This window comes from Antechinus flavipes, chromosome 1 (assembly GCF_016432865.1).
Source record: "Antechinus flavipes isolate AdamAnt ecotype Samford, QLD, Australia chromosome 1, AdamAnt_v2, whole genome shotgun sequence".
NCBI lineage: Eukaryota > Metazoa > Chordata > Mammalia > Dasyuromorphia > Dasyuridae > Antechinus > Antechinus flavipes.
The window spans coordinates 699,051,745-699,074,378 of record NC_067398.1 but is presented as its reverse complement, the minus strand read 5'-3'; the positions used below and the strand labels follow the sequence as shown (position 1 = coordinate 699,074,378).

The window sequence follows — 22,634 nt, the reverse complement described above, 5'->3', positions numbered from 1 at the left end:
CACCTCATCTTAATTCTAGTGTCTCCTGTCTCTTAATTATTTCCTACTTATTCGGCATGTAGTTTGAAAATCGCTGTTTGCTCATTATCTCCCCGTTAAGACTGTAAGTTCCTTGAGGAAAGTTTGCCTTTCTTTGTATTTCCGTATTTAGCACAGTGCCTGGCACAAAGTAGGTATTTATTGACTGCCCTGTGACCTTAACAAGTCATCTAATTTCTCACACCTGAATTCTCTACTCTGTAAAATAAGAAAGGTGGGCTTTGCCCCCACATTGTGAAGATAGTTCTCTATAGACCCTATGGCATTGTTGGAAGTGAGAATTGTTCCTACTGCTCTTCTGCTCCTCCTCCTTCCATACCCAGCTCCAGCCTTCCTGCTATTGGTCCGCAATCTCTAGAAAAGTCAAAATTTGGAAAATTGGGTGTTAGCATCAAGGATAGTTTTAACCACTGGCCATTTATGCTAATAGCAGTTGTCCTGTTTTCGCCTCCAAAGAGTGGATCGGGAGCAGGAAGCTTGAGGTTGCAAATCTATGTCAGGAATTCTTCCTGAGACACCTTTGTGTAGCCAGCTCCCCTTGTGCGTTTAAAATATGGTTCATTTTACAAAAAATCCCACTCAGACATTGATTTCCCAGGAGCATTCCTGAAAAATTCTCCATCCCAATTTACTAATGTTGAGATGCGGCATGGGGACCATAGGGACACTCAGCCACAGGCATCCAGAGGAGCCAGGAGCCCTGGTTTCTAGCAAGTTTCTTTTGGGGGGGAGGGGGCGCGATTCTCTCTCTCCTTTGACCAATGGTGTGACATGGAAATCTTTGGTGCTCTCCTGACTGTGACAGCTTTGTAAATAGTCAGATGCCCTCGTGCCCTAAGGGCTAAAAAGCAAACAGCCAAAACTTGGATGTTTCTCTACTTCCATGGGATTGTGTATGGCAATGGGGATGGATGGGTTGCCATATTTGTAGTCACTGGATCTAGGTTCTAAGGCGCCTCCCAACTCTGACCTCCTGCGTTCTAAGACCCTCCCAGCTCTGACATCCCCTGTTCTAAGGCCCCTTCCAGCTCTCACATCCCCTGTTCTAAAGCTTCTTCCAGCCTTCTATCCAGGGCTTTGTGATAAGGATTAAGCTGTCTGGTCTGTGAGATTCTGCAGCCTCTCTGATCCTCTGGAGCTCCTCATTTGCTAGAAGGAGGGTTTTTTCATTGCTATCAGGGAACTATTCTGTCTTGAACACGAGGGCCTTAAGGCAGTGTGCCCTCAGTTCTGTCTTTTAGACCCTCCTCTGAGGAGCCCAGGCTGGAGTTTGGGGAGGGGGTCACGCGTGGAACTGAAGGTAGAAGAAACCTGAGTGGTGTTTGGGCGGCGGGTGCGCCATTGCGTGATGTGACAGTGTTCCATAAGGAAAGTTGTTGGGATGGATGGGTGAAGGAGTGCCTGGAAAGGAAAAAGGGATCACTGGGTCCTACAGGAAGACTTCGATCCACAGACTTGCAGCCTAGAGGGGCCTGGAAGGCCAGCCCTCCCAAGCTCCACAAAGGAGGCGTCATGTTCAAGGTCACACTGGTGGTCAGTCACCCCTGGCCCCAGGGGGTGCACAGCACTTGGGTAGATAGACATTGGTAATCCTTGTGTGGAATGAGCACTGGATTTAGAGTCTCAGGACCTGGATTCGAATTCTGCTTTGTGTCCTCTACTACCAGTTTGGCTTTAGTCAGGTTGCTTTCCCTTGTGGGCCAGTTTCCTCACACAGTAGGAGCCTAGATTTAGAGCTGTATGGGAGCTTAGGGGGCCCTGAATCCAACCATTTTGTGACTTATCAGGGGACACAGTAAGTATCTGAGGCAGGATTCGAACCCATCTCTTCCTGGCTTCCAAATCTATCCTTCTCTCCTCTCTACCACACTCTCTCTAAGATCCCTTTTAGATCCAAGTCCATAATCCCAAAGGGACCTTGCAGGGAGTGCCTAGCAGAAAAAGCCCGTCCATCTCTAGGGGATCAGGTGACAGCCACTTCTTTAGGCCTGGCAGATGACCAGAAGCCCTGGGCTGGCCTGACCTCTGGGGTCTGAGGGGGTTGTTGGTGATAGCAGCCTCCAGATCTCCCCGTAGCCCAGCTCCGGGGCAGAGGAGCGGCCTTAGGTCCCCGCCGGCTCTCTCCCCATTGTGGGAGCAATAACCACTCTGACAGGCTCCTCATTCCTCCTGCGCCGTTGCTGCCCTTCTATTTCTGACCGCCGCTGCCGCCGATCCCATTACCTTCCCTCGAATTCAATTTCCGGAGGCCATTGTGTCCTGCCCGAACCTGATGATTATGAAGAAGCAAATGAGAGGCGAGGCCTTGAATGGGGAGGGAGGGAAAGGAGAAAACCAGGCGTGTGTGTGGTATCCAGCCCGTCCTAGGGGAGGACCGAGCTCTCCCCTTCCTTCCTTTCTGACATTTCACACCCAGAGATAAAGCCTCCCCCGTCCCCCCGCCTGATCCCGGGGAGCTGGCCAGCTCCTGGGCCTGTTTCCCTCCCCCTGCTCCCCTGACATCACTGGTACCCCAATGACTAGAGCGTCATCATCGGTGATTATGTCCTGTGATTTCTCCTGATCACTGATCAGATCTGGCTCCAGGCTCACCACTAGACTTGGGGGTCACAAAATCATGCCTTCAGACAGACTTACTGCCCAGTGACCCCTGGGAATAACAGCCACAACAGTAGCTAAGGTTGATGTCGTGCTCACTCCGCACCCGGCATTGCGCCGAGCCCTTCCAAACCAGGTGGAGCTTTACAACGACGCTGGGAGGCAGATGCTGTGGTTAGCCCCATTTTACAGATGAGAAACATTAAATGACTTGCCCAGCACCTCACAAGCAGCAAGTGCCTGATGCCAGATTTGAATTCACATCGTCCCGGCTCCAGGCCCAGAATCTGTCCATTGGTCGACAACAAGTCACGCACTCTCTTGGATTCAGTTTCCTCATACGTAAACTTAGACTTGATGTCCTCTGAGACCCCTAAGTCACAGACTTAGCAGTCCTCCCTCAGGGCCCAAGGGAGCAGAAGGTGGCCGGCGACATGCAGCATTCTGGAAGGGAGAGGCGGGCCCTGGGTTTCCCTGGCTAGGGAAGCTCCCCCGAGTCGGTGTCTTAGCTGGAACTTAGATAATTGCCCTGACCCAGAATTTGTCAAAGGCAGGACTGGATTTCTCAGCTTTCTGCCCTTCTGCCTCTTGTCGAGGGGAGGCCGGTGAGAAAAGGAGGCTCTGCGTGTGTGGATGGAAAATGGTGGGAAAACAAGGCATGCTGAGGGAGAGGTGGGGAGGGCCCCAAGTGTGGGAGTCAGGAGCACGATCAGCAGGATGGACCTCAGGGGAGCCAGATCAGAAGCACAGGGGAGCCCGGGCTTAGTGTCTGCTGAGGGGGCTTGTGGTCTGCTGGAGACAGAGTCCCCAGCATCTGGAAGCCGCTTGCCCAGTTTCAGCCTCCACATCCAATGACTAGGTTTGGAGTTGAGGGAGGTCAGTTCAAAGGCTATCTCTGGGCTTATTCCCTCTGTGGTCTTGGCCCAGTCATTTTCCTTCTCCACACTTCGGTTTCCCTCCTTTATGGAGGAAAATTGAAGGACTCACACGAGATGGCTCCTGGGCTCCTCTCCAACTGTAAACCTGGGAACCCTGGCTACGATTGAACTGTTGAGCCGGTGAAATGCAGCCCCTTCCAATCCCATCTCCCCATCCTGTTCTCTTCCTTCTCCACCGGAGAGCCCAGGCCTCCTCTTCCCCAAAGAAATATCAAGTGGGACAGGGCGCGGGGAGCCAGGAGCCATCCACGGTCCCTGCCTCTCGCTGGGGGATGCCCGAGGCCCTCCAACTAAGAATCTCTTCCTTTGTTCTCCTTGCCGGGCGGACGAGGATCTCCAGCCTGCCCTCAGTGCTGTGGACCAGAGGAGGATGCAATGAGAACAGGAGGGATTTTCTCCTGCATTTTTGGGGCTGACTTTTCCTAAAGGCGTAGAATTCTGAAAAGATGCTTGGGGGACCCCCAAGGCATTCATTGGGTTGAAGGAGAGGGAGTCGAGGGGGAAAGCCATGTGCTCTTGTCTGTGATGAGCCGATGCCTATCTTACAGAACTCATTTTTTCCTCCCCTTCTTTCTGTCTCTTCTGTCTTCCTGCCTCCCAACCCTCTCGGCTGTTCATTTCTTCTCTTCTGCCATCTGGGCTCGTATAGATTCCCCAAAGAAAAGGCGGTCTGTGGTGTTGGACGAAATCCTGGAGCAGCTGGAGGAGGGCGAGAACGAGGACGGCGACTAGCAGATACTTCAGCTGCTCTCTGGCGGAGAGAGGTACGTCTTCCGCGTCCTGCCGGGAGTGGGGGCGGCCTCCGCGGCCTCGGGGTCTCCGCGAGGGCAGGCGTTCGGGCCGCAGTGGGAGAGGGGCAGGGGAGAGCAGGTGGCCACCGGCCTCTGCCGATTCACAGGGGAGGGAGATGGTCCCATCCCTCTCCGTTACCTCAGGCCGGCACATCACCCAGTCAGTGCCCTGACGTCCAGAGGAGACACGGTGAGGATGAAGGGCAGATTGCCGGGTCACTCGAGAAGGGACGGCCTCCAGAACCTCAGGACTGGAAGGGACCCACCCCATAGCTGATCAGGGATCCCTCCCCTTCTGAGTCACAGTGACTCCATTCTGTGTTCTTGGGTCGTTAGGGCCTGGTGTGCAGTTGGCTTTTAATAAATGCTCGCTGATCAATTGTTCTCCGGCCTCCACTTGACAGTCACTCATGAGGGGAACTCTTATCACCCCTTGGGAGGCCCTCCCAACTTCAGGCAGTTTCATCATGAGGAGTCTCTTCCTGATAGCAAGCCAAAAGCTGCCTCTTCAGCTCCCACCTGTTGCCCCCGGGGCCCGGTAGACACTCTTCCCATTCCCAGAGCTACTTGCGAATGGCTCCCAGTCCCCTCTCCATCCTGGATGCGGTCCATTTAGGATGTCTTGTAGAATCACAGCCCAGACCGGGTCGGAGCCCTCCAGATGTGATTTGGCCAGAGTCGAGTCTAGCAGGCCCTCCTTCCTACTCACTGCTCTGGCTTTCAGAAATGCAGCCGGAGACGCCGTTAGCTCTTTTTGGGGCCCGCGCCACGCTGTTGGCTCGCTGGGCTTGTGGTCTGCTTAAAATCTCCAGGTCTTTTTTAGCTAGCACAGGACACTGGTTAGCTACTGTTCCTAGACCCAAAGTCAAAACAGCCACTGGCCCCGTGCGGTCTGAAAACTGTCTCCTGGCCTCCCTTTTTGGATATTCTAGTTATCTTCCTATCTTGGAACAAAGGTAGGGAGAGCATCTGATCCACCGAACTGAGTCAAAGGAAGACCTGAGTCAACTCTTAGATCTTGCTCCCTGGGTGAAGTGGGCCTTCGTTCTGTGACCTTTAAGCTGAGAAAATTGGACCAGACAGTCTCCTCTCGGTTCCTTCTACCTCTAAGCCTGTGATTCTCTGACCAGTGGCAAAACGACAGAGTCCCATGCCAAGTTTCTGGTCTGCATGGTCATTTGTTCTGGCTTCAGCCCTACCACAACCATCTGCCCTCCCGTCCACCCAGGGATCCGGGCTTCTGCTTCCTCCCTGTAATGGCTCCACGTGCCTCCCCTTTTGCTGGAGCAGGGAGCCTTGAAGGGCTGGAGTTCCTTCCTTGGACTGGCTATCACCCCTTGCTTCGGGTCACGTAAGTGTGGGAAGGCCAGGTGCCTGAGGAAGCTGCTCGGGTGATAGATACAGCGTTCAGCCGGACGCTTCCAGCCCAGACACCAGTGGTCAGTGAGCGCAGGCTGTGGGAGCCAGAAGCTAGCCCTCTGATGCTCCCTTTTGGAAGACCTTGTATAACAAACCAGTGGATATGTATGTACACACACACACACACTCGCACTCACACTCTAGTAGGTAAGTTATCAGCTCCTGTCAGTTCAGTCTCTCAGCATCGCTAACATCGGTCAATCAATTCACAAACATCTTTGAAGTGTCCACTAAGTGCCAGGTACTGGACCTGCCCTCGGAGCTTCACTTGGCATCCGAAGCCCCTCACAGTCTGCCCGGCTTTCTGGGTTTATATCACGTGCCAGCCAGTCAGCCTGCTTGTGGGTCTCTGAACTCAGCGCTCTGTCTTCCACCTGCTGGCCTTAATTACATTCCTGCCTCCTGTCCCTCTCCTAGAAGCCTGAGCTTCTTTCAAGGTTCAGCTCCCTTCGTTCAGGAAGCCCCTTCCAACCCCTCACCTTGTCATTGCTACCATGGTCTTCCCAAATTATGGTGCCTTATGGGTAACTAGATCAGTTTAAGTTTCTGTAATGTTAGAAATAAAATGTAAGCGCCCTGAGGACAGGGACCGTTCCTTGTTTTTTCTTTTTCATAGACCTGGTGTTTTGTCAGCATGAGGTACTCTCAGCATTGACTCTCTTTCCACATTATTTAGCAACTTCTCTGAGGATTGTGGCTGCCCATGTCCCGAGCACTCAAACCCTTCTCCCCTGGTTACACCGACGTGTCAGAGGAAGAAGAATTCTGGACTCTCCCCTGCACATGGGAGGCGTTTGTTAAATGCTTCTTGAATCTTAAATCTTTAAAAAAAAAAGTGCTTCCTAAATGCACACCCAAGGGCTCCCTCTGGCCTCTAGGCTCAAACATAAACCCCTCTCTTTGGCGGCCAAAGCCCTTCACGGCACGGCGGCCTCTCGGCACGCCACAGTCCCGTGATACCATCTGGCTTGCTGTGCTTCCATGCCTCATCTCGGGGCGCTTCCATTGGCTGGTTTTCTCTCCCTCCCCATCTCTGCTTCCTCGATTCTCCCCAGAGTCAGCCAAAATCCTGTGTTCTACAGGAAGCGTTCTTGAGCCTCCCTGCTCCTAACGCCCTCCCTCTAGTGGTTCTCACCAGATCATTCTGCTCGTTTATATAGAGCCGTCATCTCCGTTCGACTTTGGTGGGCTTTTTAAGAGCAAGGACTGACTTTTCCTTTCTTTGTGTCCCTAGCAGTAGTGCAGTGCCCGGCACGCAATAGGTCCTCACTGAGTGTTTATTGACTCTTTGGTTAACACCAGTGTCAACGAGTGCCCCATTCCCCATGAAGAAGTCTATCTTACTTCCAGTGGTCTTGTGATGAAGAGAGCCATCTACACCCAGAGAGAACTATGGGAACTGAGGATGGATCATTTTCATTCTTTTTGTTGTGGTTTGCTCGCATTTTATTTTCTTTTTCATTTTTTTCCTGGTTTGATCTGATTTTTCTTGTGCAGCAAGATAATTGTATAAGCATATATACATATATTGGATTTAATATATATTTTAACATGTTTAATGTACAATGGATTACTTGCCATCTAGGGGAGGGGGTGGGGGGAAGGAAGGGAAAATTTGGAACACAAGGTTTTGCAAGCGTCAATGTTGAAAAATTATCCATGCATATGTTTTGAAAATAAAAAGCTTTAATAAAACAAAATTAATGATGATTTTAAAAAAAGTCTATCTTATAGTCTCTAGATGAATGTATCCAGTATCACCATTCATCTAATTATTGACCTTGTTTAAAAAAAAAAGTATATATATCTTTTATTAATCTAATTGTGCAACTTGTAATATATATATGTATACATATTACAAACTGCATATATACTTCTCTCCATAATAATAAATAATAAATGTATATTTAGCTTTACCAGGTAACCTTAGCATAGTAAAGGGGTACTGAAAAAAAAACATTTTTTAATCCTTCAAACCAAGTTGATTATGCTTAGAAGCCATAGGTAGACTTGTAGTGACTTTCCCACTGGGACAGATCTGTGGTTTAAGCTCTGTGGACACAGCCTGCACCAGAGCAGTTCACAACCCAACCTACACACTCCTTAGCCAGAGCTTTCTGTAACTCGCTCTTTGAGGATCCACCCAAAGTATCCCGGATATTTTCCTATTTCAGGGAGGCCATATTTGGTCTGTCTCACTCTCGCCCACTGATCAGCCCACTTCCTTTTCCAGATACTTATGACCTTGAAGAGGCCTTTGATGGTAAAGACTTCCATGTTCTAGACCAGGGTCAGCAAACCATGAATATTTTAAAATGTATAAAATCATCCTTAGTTCTGGGCTAACCACTGGTTTCCAAATTTGGCCCTAGACCATAATTTACAGACCCTGTGCTCCAGACCGGGGTTTTTGTACAGGGTCTGCAACTCTGTATGTCATTTGGTCTATGCCCCATCTCAGAGCAGAGAACTCTGCCCTGTCAGAGAGGAGGATGACTTGCAGTACAAGGCTGAGCCTCAATCACAGGTCCTGATTGCAGAACCCCGCGCTCATGGAACAGCCGTTTTCTGTTGGTGTGCTTTCTTGGTCTCCTCATGCTAATAGTCTGCAGGGACCGTTGAGCATAGAAGGGAGCTTGTGTGGAATGAAATTGATATTAAAAGGGGGCTTCCTCCTCAGGAAGCTGGGGATGCACCTTTATCACATGCAAGTCATCTTTAGTCATATGCTGCAGCTGCCTTTGACCCATGCCATGCATCTTTCAGAAAGTAAGTGACACAAACACAGGTAGATTTCTAGCAACGTCTCCTCCTCTGAGCTTGATCTCGACCGTCCAGATGTGCTTTTGGCCCCTGTAGAGGCAAAAAGGCCTTGGCCAAAGAACCAAACACCAGACTGAGAACAGAACAGGCCATTCAACATAAGCATCTTCTATGAATTGGCTGTTTGGGGATAAGCATGGAGCAGTTCGCAGCCAGGCAGAGGTGAAATACGGCCCAGAACTCCTTAGGGGATCGGGGATCCGTTGATTGAGCACTAGATGTTGTAGAAAGTTGTAGACAATTCTAGGAGCCAGCGCTCCTGAACTGAGCACTACCCCTGGCTCGCTGGTAACCGTCCCATTTATTAGCTTCAGTTTCCTCATTTGAAAAAAAAAAAAAAAGAGAGAGAGAGAGAAAATAAAGAGATTGGACGAGGTGATCTCTGATCTGGAATTCTGTTCTCTAGAAGAGGGTTCCCCAAATTTTGTAGATCATAACCATATCATTAAAAAAAAATGTTGGGCATACTTCCCCAACTTACATATCTTTATTTATATGGCTCTCTTCATCACAAGACTTCTTCATGGGGAATGGGGCATTCATTGACACTGGCGTTAACCAGAGAGTCAATAAATATATAGAAATATATTTATTTAGTACATATTAATATAATATATATTTATATATCTGTGTGTGTATGTAATAATGAGGTACGTTACAAAGGAGCCACAAAATAGAAATTTGAAGAGGAGATAAAGATATAATAATACTTGATCTTGGAGGTCAGAAGGAGGCATTGGAGCTTATTGCATTGGAGAGTAATATATCATTGTGGCAGTTATGTGGAAGATGTAAGGGAGAGATTTGGTTTTGGGAAACCATTTAAGAGACTACTGTAGTAGTCTACAGGTGAGAGGTCACCGCATTAGGGCGGCAATGACTCTGAATGGAAAGAAAAACGGTATGAAAAATGTATGGAGATAGAAGTGATAGACAATATTTGGCAGCTCTTGTAGGTTCAAAGTGAGGATCTTGGGAACCTTGTTGAGTAAAACGAGGTTGGGTCCTTGAAAACATTAGGGAATTCAGAAAAAGAGAGGGTACGAGAGAAAAAGATAAAGGTCACTCTCTGAAACTCAGTTCTATCCCATCTTAAGGCCTGGGATAGACTGGCAGCCTGTTGCCATATTTATCTGCTATTACCCTTAGTACAGTCTCCTGCCCTCCCCTTTCTCCTCCTCCCCCCTGCCCAGTTTCCTTATCTCTAAAGATGAGAGAACTGGACTACTTGGCTTCTGAGGCTCCGATAAGGTCCCTTCTGGTTGCAATGCTTTGTGTCCTAAGGTCTTTTTTTATTCTGAAATTCTCCAAGTTGATGTTTCAGAATCTCCTTTTCATACAGCTGTTAGTACAACTCTTGCTCAGCCTTCAGAGGCCACCGGACCATGATTTTTTATTTTTAATTCTCCACCTCGCCACATATTCCAGAACGTAAACAACAAAATTATTTCAAACTAAAGCACATGACAGTAAAGTGAGGATTTGAACCCAGGTACCATAATCCATCATTATTGGGCACCTATCTGAGTCCCAGCTAGCAACAGTGCCCATCTGAACACTGTGACCATCAGCTCTGTCTTCCCACACCCACCAGTGGGCAGCCATCCCTGGGTTATGTGGGGTCAGGACTTAGAAGCTCGGAGACCTCCATTCTAATTCCATCCGCCAGCCCCTGGCTGGTTTTAGGACAACACACATCCCTCTCTTTCCTATCTACACATTATTTGGCCTGGGAGATCATCAGAAGGAGTTATATTAGCCTGTCCCATTAGCTCCTTCTGTGGATTAAATAGCTTCATGGGGTCATAGATTTAGAGTTGGAAAGGGACTCGTGTAGAGCCAACCTCCCTGCCCCATCTCAGCAGAGAACTCTGACCTGTCAGAGAGGAGGAAGACGTGCAGGGACAGAGCTGAGCCTCAATCACGGGTCCTGATTGCAGAACCCCGCGCTCATGGGACAGCAGGATTATCTCGGATGTTCGCTGCTGACCTAATGAGTCCCAGAGCCCATTCAAACCCAGACCTCTCCATCCCTCTAAGCAGACAGTGCCCGGATGTGAAAAAGTCCTCTCCTTCTGCCCCTAGAAATGCAGCCTACTCGGAGCTGGCAAGGATGGCGATGGTTTCTGTGTGGAACTCAGTGTGAGGAAATCGGTGTGTACCCACAGACCTTGTATAATAGTGTGTACGTGCTTGTATACACTACACCAGTAGCTAATATGCAGTAAGGCTGACATGCGTTATGCTAAGTGTGTAAACTGCTAATAAACTTCGGAATAAGCCGTTAGTATTATACACATATATCGTCATTTATAATATATATTATATAGCATATAGTATTGTAGCTACTCATCTTGCCCAGTGCCACTACAAATCCAGCCTTTGGATCTTTGGTTTCCCACCTTGCTGTCGGGCCCTCTGGGATCACCAGAATGGACTTTCCTCCCTCTGGCTGGATCCCCGGGGCTCTTTAACATTCGGAATCATTTAGTGGGGGATTCTGTTTGTGAACAGCAGCAGTCTGAGAACTGTTTGGCCACCTTCTCCAGCCGCTCCAGGGCCAAGCGGCTGATGGATTATTGTTGTTGTTATCAAGCGTAGAGTCGTCACACCCGGATGACCAGGTAGAGAAGGCGAAGATCAGTTGACGCAGGTTTGACTCCGAACACCTTTCACCTAAATGTTGCATAAGGATCTTGACGTCAGGTGATATTTGCCAGCCTTTTGTAACCTCTACTGTTCCTGGAAACTTTTAAGAACATATTTAGATGACAGGTAGTATTCGACAACCCCCAAGTGTTGGTATAAATACTCAGAATCAACTCTGGTAACAGAGATGCCCACTTCAGGCATGAGGTGCCCCCCTGCACCCGGCATAGGGCCCCACACCTGACAGGTGTGCAGTAAATGGAGATTGATGATGATTGTATTTTTCAGGATTGAATTGCTCATATATGTTCATTTTCATGGAACAAACCTTCAGGCAAATAATTCAGTGTTATCCGGTTAGTCCAATATTAACCATTTGTTCAACATTACCCATAATGTTGGTTATGACTCATATAATATTAATCACTCACATTTTTATGGCCCCTCCAAGTTTATAAAACACAAACTTCACAACCATTCTCTAAGTGAGAGGGTATCATAAATCCACGTAAGACGAGGGAGAACCATCCAGCGCAGGAGATAACCGTGTACTTTTTGGCCCAGGGCCACCCTTCTTTTAGACTTCTCTCAACTACAGCTTAATTGGGAAAAGAAGATTTTCCTGCATAGAACATTAATTAATAAACCTAAGTCACATGTTCAGTCCCAGGTATCATTGTGTTGTATAATGATGGATTATGGTACCTGGGTTCAAATCCTCACTTTACTGTTAGCCATCTTTATGACCTTGTTCAACTTAATTTCCTCATCATTAAAATTAAAGAGTTGAACTAAATAACCTCTGCATTAATAAAGTCATAGAGTTAGAGTTGAGAGGATCCCCAGAAGTCATAGTTTAGTGATGTCACACTCCACTAACCCACACATAAAGATTCCTGTGGATAGCATATTGACTCAGAAAACCATATATCAACATCTTCTGTGTTGTATCGTATTTTTTATTGTCTTATTTTTATTTTGTTAAATATTTGAGAGGGCACTTCAGTATGAGTCAAGAGTATAATCTAGGAGTCCTTCCCCCCCAAAAAGGGTCATGGGACCTTGGCTGGACTCCATCACTTCCAGGAATGAGGAGGTGCTAGTCCTGGTGCTCTCTGCTCTGGTCAGAACACAACTGGACTGTGGCCTTTGTTTTGGGGCGTGTTATTTTGGGGAAGATGTTCCTAATTTGGAAAGAGAAGGACAAGCAGCAAGGTAAAGGGCCTCTGTGTATGATGCGTGAGGGTCAATTGGAAGTACTAGGGACTCCTTGGTGTAGGATGTGGTCCCTGTTAAGTATCCGAGGGGCTCTGCTCTGCAGGAGAGTCTATTGTGGTTCTGCTTTGATCCAAAGAGCAGAAAGTGGCAAGGAGGCCAGTGGAGGCTGAATATCAGGAACCTCATGCCCATGAGGGCCATCCTGGGGAGGGGAAAGGATAGGGAGGATGCCAAGAAATAGTGTAAAAGATGATGGTAAAGTCTTATTTAAGCTTCCTCCAGAGGCAGCAGGCTTCCCATACTCAGAGTTCTTGAAGGGAAGGCTGGAGGGTCCCTCACTGGCCATGGCCATAGACAGGATTCCTTTTTGACCTTGGGATAGTATGTGATTCTTTGCCCCTAATCATGTGGGCTAGCGCTCTCCGGCTTTTTTCATTTCTTCTGCTTTTAACCCGCCGCGTCCTGGGGATTTCACATAAATGTTCCTTTCTCTCTTTGATCAAAGCAGGATTTGCACCCTTTGCCCTGAGAACCCAGACAAGCCCCCCAGTCTAAAAAGAAGGTCAGTTGCAAAGTGATGATTTCCACGTGTGAAATTGAGAGGACAGGCCCGGCAGTGATGTGGCAGTGATGTATCTCCCCATCGGAAACTTTCCAATTGCCATTCTCATGTCTGATTTACATACTGGGGTTGGAAATACCAAGGGGGGCCGGGAGGAGGGAGTGAAAGGGGGAGGGTAGAAGACGGGCATCGATGGGGAGAACACGATGTAAGAACGATAAAGCCGAGATTCCGACTTGAGCTCGGAAATTCCAACAAGAGTGCAAGATCCTCCTGTCATTGTTTAAAGAGGGAGTGGGAGAGGAAGGGGCTGGGGGGAGACTCTCCGCTCTCTCTCTAGAAGTAATTTGGGAAACGAAGGCAGACAGTATAATTCTAGGGGCAAAATCCTCCTTCCATTCACGGTTGGTTTTTCCTGACCACAGGCTCTGTCTCCAGCCCTCTAAGGCCCAAGTGTCAAATAGAAGGCAATTTTAGCGAGTTTTTTTTTTTTTTTAACCCACATGCTTCCTTTTTTTTTTTCCCCGCCTCCCCCCCTTTTTTTGTCTTTTGTGGTGGGGCAGATTTCTTGCTGAGCCTCTTGGTGCTCGGCAGCAGCAACGAAAAGGATTAGCGCTAGCCGAGCATGTAGGCTTTGGAGAACAGAGCCGAGTTTGGTTTCAACATCTAATTCAATTTGTTCTGCCGAGATTGAAATATGAAATGGTTGCCAGCCTAACGTTCAGAGGCACCGGGGAAGGGGAAGGGAGGGGAGGAAGGGAGAGCTAGAGAGCCAGAGTGAGATCGCCTGCTGAAATTTAAATTTTAATGAAAATGACTTTAACCCTTTAGTGTTCATCTTAAAAAAAAAAAAAATGGGCTGGTGCTCTCCCATCCTGGAAACCTTGTCTTTTGTCCCTACCCCCAGCCCCTAACGAAGGGCTCCCACTCCTCTTCTCCCCCTTAATGATCCTTTTCTTGTTCAGCAGCTTGCTACAGGACAATTTTTCAGATAATTTAACTCAAAAGAAATTTAATGTGTTTTTTTTGTTTTGTTTTTAAATATCAAATGCAATTAATCCCAAGTGGGTACATGTGTTATAGCTAATTGTTAGAGATGGCAAGGAGAGCCCTGCGCCAGAGACTCGGGAGATGAGGGCTGAATAGTGTGGCCAGTGCCCTGACAGGTTGAACCACCTGAAGATGCTGTGATGAACATTAACCAAAAAGCAGTGGACAGACATAGGGCCAGAGCAGCATTGCTTCGGAAAACGCCATAGAGATCTATGACACGTAGGGAAGAGACTTCTTCGGAAAGGGACTGACCGCTTCAATATTAGGAAAACTATTAGCATATTTGACTATGTCAGTAACCAAACTGACAGAAATCATATGATTATCTCAATAGGTGCAGAAAAAGTATTTGATAAAATCCAACATCCATTCCTACTAAAAACACTCGAGAGTATAAGAATAAATGGACTTTTCCTTAAAATGATCAGTAGCATCTATTTAAAACCATCAGCGAGCATCATATGTAATGGGAAGGGACTTTGAATTTGGAGTCAAGAGACCTGAGTTCTAATCCTGGCCCTGTATGCCCCTGAGCAAGTCACGGAAGTGTCCTCTTAAAAATGAGGGCGTTAGACTAGAGAGATGCTCTGTGAAGTCACTTTCTAATCTAAATCCACAAGCCTAGGACTTTTAAGCCCGCCTTGCCTCAAAGGTGGCAAGGACTCAGAATCAATGTTAGGATGAAAAGGCAGAAAGCATCTGCTCCAGATTCCCTTCATTCTGCAGAACGAGCCCAGAGAGGGAAAGCAGTTTGTCCAGATTTCCTGCCCACCCCTGCTTGTAGGGGATCTCTCCCCTAGAAGCCGGACGTTCAGTCGGGAAGCATGTATCGAGTGCCCAGGATGTGGCAGGCAGCAGTGGAAGCACGAGCGAGGCTGAGTCCTTCCAAACGGAGGTTCCTGGAAGAACTTAACCGACTGGAGGAGGGGACCCTGGGCAGAGGTCTTGCAAGGCTGCTGCAGAGTGGAGAAGTAGGGGTGAGCAATGCTGCCCGAGCATTTCCAGAAAATGGAGGCTTAGCAGTCTAAGAAGGATGGGGTCCATGTCCCGCCAGTGTGACCCCCCCCCCCGACGTATGGAAGTCATTTCATCTTCTCTGGAAAATCTAGGGGTTGCACCAGGCAGCCTTTGAGGGGCTCTGTCAACTCAGTTCCTGCAAATACCGTATTCTCCTTTAGAGGTGGTCACCCAGACTTTTCTTGTAGACCTTCACCCACAAAGGCCCACTACTTCCACCTGACTTGGGCCACAGCCCTCCTTGTTTTTTTCTCCCAGGCCAGCCTTGTTTTATCCCCGTGGCCTGACTGGAAGGAAGGAGAGCAGGGAAGGCCGGCTCCCGGCAGAGTGGCCACCCCTTCTTTGCCGTTTGCTTTGTCCAGCTGAGTTTTCTGAGGCTGCAGGCCCTCACCATCAGAACCTCTGCAGGAAAGCGGGACTGTTCCAGCGCCCTCCACTAGGCCACGGGTCCTTGTGGTTTAGTAGCTAAATAGGAGGGACGATGCAATCTAATTATAGCATTTGCAGAGATTTCATTCTGGCTTCTTTAATAAACCCCCACTTTGACTTAATTGCAGCTTTTGTGCAAATGATCTTTGGGGGCTGGAATGTCCCATTCTTGGGTTTCGGCCAAAAACTAGCAATTTTTTTTTTGGGGGGGGGGGTGGGGACATGTAGAGTTGGAAATAACAGTTGCCTCTGGGCCTCGTGAGAGAAGGGAAAAACATTTGCTTATTCTGATCTTTTGAAGTAGGGACTTGGTTTCCTTTTTCAATTCTTTCCTAGCAGAATGTAAGCACCCCAGAGAGGGCAGCTGGCTTCTTTGTATATTTGCATCTCCAGCCTCTGCCATGGTACCCGAAACATAGTAGGCACTTACTAAAATTCTTATCAGAGAAAGGATTCTCCTAACAGAGTCTTTTTGGGGAATGGAGAAAACCATCGGTGGCTCCAGAGAAATTCAGTCTCTCATTCTGATAGAATCAGGGAACATCCCTTTTAGGTGTCCTGAGCCCCTCTGTCACATCTCTTTCACCCTCCTTGCACCAGTGGACCAGGGCCAAGCATGAGTAGGGAACCACATTGGGGTGGGAGAGGAGCTTGGAGGCCACCTAGAACCATGGAACTTTAGAACCAAGAAGGAAAGGAGCCCATCCCCTCCCTCAGCTTATCATTGAAGAAAGTCAGGATGATAGTGACTCTGCCAGAGGCCCCAAAGCAGGTGAGTGGCAGAACCAGGAGGAAGCAGGTCTTGTGTCCAGGCAAAGCAACGAAGATGTCTTTAGCACTTTCTGTGTTCCAGGCCCTGTGCTAAGTGTTGGGGATACAAATAACAGTTTTAAAAAAAATACCCTTCAGGGAACTTAGATTTTAATTTTGTGATTCATTCCTGTCTGTTCTTTGTGGCAGACCATATTGACCATGGAGTTTTCTGGGCAGAGATACTGAAAGTGGGTGGCCATTTTCTTCTCCAGCTCATTTTTACAAAGGAAGAAACTGAGGCAGACAGATTAAGTGACTTGCTCAGGATCACAGATAGTAAAGGTCTGAGGCCAGATTTGAACTCGGGTCCTCCTGCCTCCCAATTTGATGTCCTGCACTGAGCCACACAGCTGCCTCCTTGTATTCTAATGGGGGAAGACATCAGAAGAAGGTTGAAGAGGTTCAGGCAGGAGCAGAGATTTCTTCTGTCATCAGAGTCACTTGTTTTTAAGTGCCAGGCTCTGTGCTAATTAGGTACTGAGGACACAAAGTTTGTGAGCCCCACTCACAGCCCCTGTTCTCGAAGAGCCCCCAGTCGATTAGGGTAGGCTCCCTTAGGCATAAACAAGCTCTATAATGAATAAATTAGAAATAATTAACTAGAATTAAGAGGGTCTGGAGGCTTGGCCCTAGTGCAGCAACCTACACCTGGCATGAGGGCCCCGAGTCCAGAAGAAAAGAGGAGGTGGCCAGCACGGTGATCTCCCAGCCCAGTCTCCTTGCCGTGTTCCATCTGCATAAAGGGCTCATGGGCGCATGGATTGGGTGATCGATGACACCTTGGTGATCATCTGCTTAAGCCCCTTCCTTTCAGAGGAGGAAACAGAAGCCAGAATGAGCTTCCCTGACTCACGGCCACATGGGTGGTCAACTAACAGGCAGATTTTGAACTCAGGCCCTCTGACTAATTTAGCACTCTTCCCCCTTCTCCCTGATGGCTGCTCAGTTTCTTTGAAAAAATCAACAAATCGTCCAACATTAATAAGTGCCCACTCTGTGCCAGATACTGTGCTGGTCACTCGGTGAACATTTATTAAGCACCTACTCTGTGCCAGGCACTGTGCTAATCATCCAATAAACATATATGAGGAGACTCCTTTGTGCCAGGCACTGCACTAAGGCCGATGAAACAGAATTGGACTAAATAAATGACCTCTGGGGTCCCTCCCATTGGCTTATTGACACTTCTGTGCTAGATCTGCAGAATCACTAAATCTGAGGGTGAGAAAGGGAGCTCCACAGAGAGCCCAGAGGAATCCCCACTTAGAGGCGGATGAGGGCGAGGGTTCCCCAGAAGCACCAGACAGCCTCGCGGACTTTATAAAGCAAGTTAGGGAGAGAACACATGGAAAAATAACTAACCAGACAATAGTCACTGTAGCAGATGCCAGAGGCCACCGTGTTATTGTCTTCCAAATGAATGATACAGACAGTAAGTGTTGTGCTTTCGGAATGGGGGAAGGGGATTACAATAACCTGAACAAGCTCCATGGTAGAAGTGGTCTTGAGTTGAGTCCTTAAGGATGGGTAAGATTAGGTAGGGAAGACAAGGGAAAAGCATTACTGGCGCGAGAAACACAATGAGAAGGACATGAGTCTCAAGAGTACCGAAGAGCCCCCATTCTTGTAGTAATGATATTAGTAATTCCCGCTTCTATAATCTTTTTAAGATTTGCAGACACTCTTCCTCCCAACAGCCTTAAGACAGACACACTGTTACTAGTATTCCCATTTTACAGATGAAGAAAATTCTGGTCACAAAACCAAACCAAAGAGCCAGATTTGTATTAAAAAATCCAACACTCTTTCCATTATCATTCTTTCCTTCAGAAAGCATCTATTAAGTACCTACTGTGGGCAAGGATCTGATGTGTGTGTCAGAGCAGATAAAAAACCTGCATGAGATGGAACAGCACTTGTCCGTCCTTCACGTAGTAAGCATTTATTAAGCACTTCTGGTGAGCAAGGAGAGGAAATACGACTTATAGCAGATAAAGGGTCTCCCTTGGAGTCAGAAGGACTTGGACTCAAGACGACGCTCAGATGTTCAGCTGTTTAGCAAGTTGTTATTTTCTTTAGATGTTTCCTCACCCAGAATCCCTCATATTGATGAAATCACAGGACTTCACTGTCCACATCCTCTACACATACAAACACGTATGCATATATAGGACAAAGGCCAAGCACTAGAGACCCAAAAAGAAAATCCAAAATTTGCCTTTCAATCGTATATTCCACTCTGCACCGAGTCATAGTGGGAATCAGGACTAAACACGCAGGTTGTAGGGTCCTTTGAAAAGTTACCCCTAACCTACATGTAACACAGTGCACACAGCTGCCCTATACCCCCCAAAATCCAAAAAGGAAAAAAGCTAAGTTAGCAAAATATAGCTAAGTCATCAACAGAGGGTCCTGGTTGGGGGGAAAAAACTCGCCGAACAACCCTTGCTTTCATCCCATTGCCTGTCCTGGGTGTCGCCTCGCCAGGGCTGATAGCACCTTGCGCTGTATATGACGCATCCTTAGCTTGTGGTACAAGTAGCTTGCAGATCACATGTCCATCATGTCTCATCATCAGTGACACTCTTATCACCTTAAGATCTGCAGAGCACGTGGCACATAGTCTCTGATTTGATCCCAACGACCACAGTGTGAGTTTTGTGGGCTTGGTCCCATCCTGACAATGAGAGCTCTTAACTAGTGCCTTAGTCTTAGCCCCTTAGGTATCCATGGAGACATTTCAGGGGATCCATGAAGTAGGATGGGGGAAGAATGTTACTTCTTTGTTTCAACATAATTGCTTCCTTTGTAATCCAATCTATTTTATTTTACGCACTTAAAAACATGGTTCTAAGAAGGGTTCTGTAGGCTACCCTGGATCTCCAAAGAGGAGGGAGAGATCGGGACTGGGGATAGAAGGGTTTCTTGTAAGAAAAGGAAAACTCTGCAGAGTTTATTCATCCAGCATTACTGTCAGTCCACAAAAAAAAAGTTGAGATACCTTGCTCTAGGACTGGATTGCAGTCTGCTGTGTGTCAGGAAAAAGAAAGACAGAGAGAGGGAGAGAGGAAGGAGAAGAAGGGAGAGAAGGAAGGAAGAAATCTCACTCTTAAAGGGCTTTTATTCAAATAGGAATGAATGATGGCCATCTTTTTTCTTATTCCTCGGGTCTTTTCATCTTCTGAGTTTCCCGGGCCCTTAGAGTCCTAAGTGTTTGCCCTCAGAACTGTCCAGTAGGCAAAAGGATAACTCGCAGGGGCAGGCCATAGGTTAAGACTCAGGGATTTGACTCTGGATTTTAAAGGGGCTTTGCTGGAGAAATAACCATTGGCTGGTCTTTGACCAGTGAACTTTGCAGTCTTTAAAAAAAGAAGACAGCTTCATTTACTGATTGAACTCTGTTCTCAAATTCCCTCACTCTTGGGAACACTCGATGACAACATATTGACAGTATGGCTGGATGAATAGTCTTTCCATGTACTCTGTGGATGCTGAGTTAGAGCATAGGGTTGTGTGGTTCTATATGTAATCCATACAGACACCTGAGGATCTCTGACCCCTGCTGCCATCGGAGCACCAGTAAGTGAATACCTTAAATATATGAACAGATAAACTGAGGCAATGATCTGGGAGTCTTGGTCAAGACCCATCCCTGTTCCTTGTGTGCATTTTATTTTGCCTTATTTTTCTGAAAATCCAGATCTTAAGGCTCCCCTCAAGTATCTTTTCCTACAAGAAGCCCTTCTTAACATCCCCAGTCATACTCTTTCCCTCCTAAAGTTATCTTGAATCTACTTTTCTGTGTATACATTTCATCCCTCCCTTGTAGAATATAAACTTCTAGAGAGTAGGGACTATTTTGATCTTAATATCTCACTCACCTAGTGCAGTCCCGGGCTGGCTGGCCTGAATTATATTCACCTCCAGGGCCTGTTTGACCTGGGACCAGTCACTGCCCACTCATTGACTAGACAAATGTTAAGGCTTTCACAGCATCTCCAACCAAATCATGCTTTCCAAGTGTGACTGCATTGTCTAGAGCAGAAGATGGGAGGTAGTGGGCAATTTTTAATCTGGATTTCACAAGACAATCCCTCCTACCCCCAACAAGAAGTCATGAATAGATTTCAGGAGTCCATAAACTAAAATGGGAGTATCTATTTCCATATAATTGTTTTCTTTTGTAAATATTTGTGTTTTTCTTTATTCACCTAAAAACATGAGAAGGGGTCCTTGGCCTCCCCAAGCTTGCAGAAATGATTCTAAAAATGATTTCAGAACCCTTGGTCCCAAGTAGCCCGGCCTCTCCAGGGGCACCATGAGAACTCTAGATCATTGGCCTTTGCAGGCTGAGCCCTGAGAGAAGGCCATGATTCCCTCTCTCCTTCAGCAGAGTGTGACCATCCCTTGCTATCAAGAAGCACAGTCCCTTAAGCGGCTTCCAATATTTATATCAGGGCCATCCCTTCCATTTTGCAATGGCAAGGCTGATCAGCATTCTCCTCTCCTACCACCTCCTCTCTATGGAAAAAGCAGTCAATCTACAAGCATTTATGAAATGCCTATGGTGTTCTGTGCTGCTTCCTGGGCCTGAGTAATGAGAATGTCTGGCTTTTCATTTCATTGCTAGAGGGAGCTACCTGTTGAGGAAATCTCCTCTCCCAATGCATGTCAGCATCTTCTCTGAACTTAGAGTCTTAGTGAGTTGCCCAGAGCACAAAAGGCTAGATGGCTTGTCCCCCGTTACTCAGCCAAGGTCTGTCAGAGGTGGAACTCAGCCCTAGGTCCTCCCTCTATCTCACACGTCTCTCATATGCCCCTAAGGATACTATGGGGGGGGGGGGGGGGGAAGAAATAATTCTTGCCCTCAGAGTGCTTATGTTAGATAATGATAAGTCACCATATACATATGTAAGCATATAGAAAATAAACGCAAGGTAGTGGGGGGGGGTTGCTAACAGCTTTCCCCTTCACACTGCCTATGTCTTGGGGTTCCATTTTATAGCTCCCTGTTTCCTGAGGCACAATTTTCCACCTAGGTGTAGGATCCTGCAAAAGATGATTTATTATAGCCTCCCTGCTCTGATAAAAAGGATCTCTGAAGGCATTGAGCTCTAGCAGAAAGACTTTCAAATTCTGGAACTCAGGAGATCTATTTTCCAATCCCAGTTCTCCTGTGATCTCATTTTATTATCTTGAAGCCAGTAATTTATCTTTAAATTCTAAATAAGTATTTATTAAGCATTAATGTGTATAGACCACCAAGCTAGTGTGGGGAAGACAAAGACGAGACCCTTCCCTCAAGGAGCTTTCATCCTTGTGAAGGCTGTGAGGTATCATGGGAAAGCATTAGATTGGGATTTCAAGGACCAGGTTACAAATCTCACCTCTGCCACTTGCTGATGTGATATTGGACAAGGTCATAAGTTTACTGAGCTCCAGGTTGCTCAAGTGGGGAGGTTGAACTATATGAGGACAAAGAATCACCTCCTCATTATGCTACCTGTGCCATTTGCTTTCCAGGTACCAAATCACTCAGTTTATGCTTTAGAAAGTAGGAGAGTAGAAGCAGATAATTTCTAGGTCTCTTCCTGCCTGTGACCCTGAGACCACATTGCATGCAACGTAAGAGCCCAAAATTCAGGTCAGTCGCCCGGGCCAAGGAAAAAAGAGACGGAGCACACACAGAAGCCTCAGTGAACCAGTTCTGTGCCCTCTCTAATTCCTTTGGAGGATCTCCCTGGCCAGTAATTGTGCCCCTTTCTTTCCCCCCAGCATATTCAGCCTAAGTATTGGTTCTGCCCGGCCTGGCCGAGACAGTTAATGTTGAACCCATAAGAGGGGGGGAAAATACTTTGGAAACACAAAATCTTTCATTATTATTCTTGCTGATTTTTTTTTGCCCATGCTATATACTCTAGGCCTAGAATCGCTTGTCCCACAGGAACAAATTTTTCCCCTACCTTCTAAATTGGAGAGCTGCTGCCTACCAGGCTAATGAGGACTCGAGGCAGGTGTGGAGAGGAGGGGGCTGGATCTTCCCAGGTAGTCCTGAATTTGTACTCAGAGGAAACAAGATATTCAAAGATTTCTTGCCAGGGGAGCCCCAGAATTCCCCTGCTATTAAAAATCAAATTCTAACTTGGAAGGTGAATTTAATCTTCCTGATTGCTGTTGTTCTCAGCCAGTCTTCAGGGAGCATCGGGCACTGCCAAGGGACTCAGATGGCTTTCTCCAGGCACCCAGGTGGAAACCAGCTCTGGCAATCTAATTTCCTCTTACTTG

General features: G+C 47.3%; 1 protein-coding gene across 4 annotated transcripts in view; it reads left to right on the top strand.

The window, feature by feature from the left end:
• RBM19 (RNA binding motif protein 19) overlaps positions 1-22,634 on the top strand; it is a 161,314-nt gene that overhangs the window by 126,446 nt on the left and 12,234 nt on the right. Inside the window, exons 24-25 of one of the 4 annotated variants that reach the window (XM_051972856.1) lie at positions 4,225-4,339; positions 7,023-7,506. In XM_051972856.1, the coding sequence (XP_051828816.1) occupies positions 4,225-4,307 (83 nt within the window). In that variant the 3' untranslated portion in view covers positions 4,308-4,339; positions 7,023-7,506. Of the gene's footprint in view, positions 1-4,224; positions 4,340-4,510; positions 4,751-7,019; positions 7,507-22,634 lie in introns of those variants that run through there. The other 3 variants (XM_051972858.1, XM_051972857.1, XM_051972855.1) reach the window with 3 other exon arrangements.